At 37.5% G+C, this 2,479-nt stretch overlaps 1 protein-coding gene across 1 annotated transcript in view; it reads right to left on the bottom strand.

Annotated features, from left to right (window-relative positions):
- Lin9 (lin-9 DREAM MuvB core complex component) overlaps positions 1-2,479 on the bottom strand; it is a 77,850-nt gene that overhangs the window by 66,042 nt on the left and 9,329 nt on the right. The window contains exon 3 of the mRNA XM_004641173.2: positions 1,398-1,492. Within this exon, the coding sequence (XP_004641230.1) occupies positions 1,398-1,492 (95 nt within the window). The remainder of the gene's footprint in view (positions 1-1,397; positions 1,493-2,479) is intronic.

The raw sequence follows: 2,479 nt of genomic DNA, 5'->3' as shown, positions 1-2,479 counted from the left end.
TATTAAACACTAGAATTTTACACCTTTAGGGACTTCATTTTTGATTGGGTAATTTCCAGATATATATGTATATGTGTATACATATATATATATTTCATAACTACCTTTAGAGCTTAACAACAATTCAAGTATCTGAAAAAATGTTGTGTCCAAAGTACTGTAAACAATATACTCGAGTCTAAATAACATGATAAAATTTATAGTTCACTCTATATTGAGCATTCTCATGAACAGGGTGAAAGAACAGAAGGCATATCCTAGTGCTGGAGATATAGCTCTGCAGCTTAAGCACCTACCTGGCAAGTGCAAGGAACTGAGTTCGATCCCCAGTACCACAAAAACAAAAAAAAACATATCCCAGTAAGATCCACATCCTTTCCTAAAGCTTTCTAGCCATGAATATTTCTCTATATGGAAAGCAGCTATGCTCACCACTGTCCTGCCAAGTCTTCATGCCCACTTGGAAAGGACACAGGTGCAGAGGGCTAACAATATATAGGCAGCACCCAACTAAGTCAAGACTAGAACCCTGAAATTAAACCTGCAGACTCTGACAGTCATGTTCCTTCTACATTTCCCCTCCATAACCATGGGTAGCTAGGTGAGAGGAATGAGAATGATGGAACTGACAGGGAGGCCCCAACATTCACCAAGGCCAGCTGCCCAGTCACTGCTGCTCTTCAGACTAGTTCTAGGCCTGTTTCATCACTGACCCCTAAAGCTCCTGGCTACCTGACTGTGCAGAGGAGAAAGGTCTTCAAGTTGTTAGGCAACTATATGCTCACCTCCACTTCCCACTTCCAAATGTATTTATCTTTGACCTATAAAAGATTTAATACTTGACCACTTATTTATATATTTTCTTGCAAGGGTCAGAGCCACATAAAACTTTCTGCAATACCAAATAAAAGTATGATTTGGGGTTGATGACATCTGTGTCTCCTATTTAAAAAAACTGATTATTTAACAAGTGTGTAATAATAATCAGATTACAATGGATAGAGATAACTGATCTAAATACAACTCAATTGCACTTGAAGATTTAAAATGCTTGTGGTTAGGGCCAGTGAGAGCTCAGAAGACTAAGTGCCTGCTTAGACAAGTGCAGGGACCAGGATGGCACCATATGGCACACTGGCCCCACCCCCAGGCACACTGAGCTGGCAACCAAGGCCAGGTGTGGTGGTGCACACCTGTATTCCCAGCGCTAGGGAGGCTGAAAACAGGAGGAGACTGAAAACGAGTCCAATCTGCATAGTGAGACCCTGTACCAAATACATTAAAAAAAAAAAAAAAAAAGCCTATGGTTTGGAAAACCTTGGAAATGTTTTACTGTGCTACAAGAGCTTACACATGACAACAGAACAACTTAACTACAGTTACTATAAAATCCTTACCATTTCAACAGCAGGGCTTGTATTCCTGCCTTTCCAAACAGGGGTTTTCTGTAAAGAACTGTACTTTTCATTCCATGTGTTAGATAAGCTTCCCTCTGTAATGAATAATTAATACTAATAAAATTTTGGTTCATAGTGTTTTATACTATGAACACTATCTCTTTTATAGTAATGTATCTAAAATATATCCCAATGTAGAAAATACACTGATCGTAATAATTTTAGTTTATTACAGATGAAAAATCTGATTTGTGTAAGACCCTTAATAATCTGATAAGGTAATGCATCTTGAAAACATGACATTTCTATACTAAGCCAGATATTGTGGTACATCCCTATAATCCAAGCACTTGGGAGGTTGAAGCAGGAGGATTGTGTGAGTTTGAGGCCAGCATGAACTACATAGCTATATCCTGTCTCAAAAAACAAAACCACACACACACACACACACACACACACACACACGCACAGGTGTGCATACAAACAAAATCTATACTAAAACATATAGCTTCTACATCTACCTGGCAAGCTCAAATTCCCAAGTTCAATCCTTGATACCATAAAACAAAATAAAACATAAAACATATGCCTTCTTTTCCCCCTTGTTTTTCAGTTTTTGATAAGTTCTTCTATTCTAAGTGCCATAAACTATCACAAAATTTTTAGTACAATTTTTAGTGAAAGTAGGGCAATGGAAAACAGAAAAAAAAAATCCCCTTCTAATCCTGAATTTAGAGCATATTTATGAATTTTTTTGCTTCAATATATAAAACCTTGATGTATGAAACTGAAATTAGTCTGGTGTTTCTGTTTGCTTAATTAAAAAGAAAATGTCTTCAGAGTTGTGCAGAAAGGAAAAATCTAACAAATAACTGTGAGGTATTATGAAAATAAAGTGAATTTTTTTCTAGCACTTTCTATAAGAAATTTATATTAGTTGAGTATTTTTTTTAAAAAGAAAAACAGGGTTAAGTGCACAGGTAGAGTGCTGGCCTGGCACACACCTATATTACCAGCTACCTGGAGGCTGAGCAGGAGCAGCCCTACAGACCAAGCGCTCAAGGGCAGACGGGGCAACACAA

Source organism: Octodon degus, unplaced genomic scaffold, assembly GCF_000260255.1.
Source record: "Octodon degus isolate 3935 unplaced genomic scaffold, OctDeg1.0 scaffold00131, whole genome shotgun sequence".
NCBI lineage: Eukaryota > Metazoa > Chordata > Mammalia > Rodentia > Octodontidae > Octodon > Octodon degus.
The sequence above is the reverse complement of the archived record's forward strand: the minus strand, read 5'-3'. Positions and strand labels throughout refer to the sequence as shown.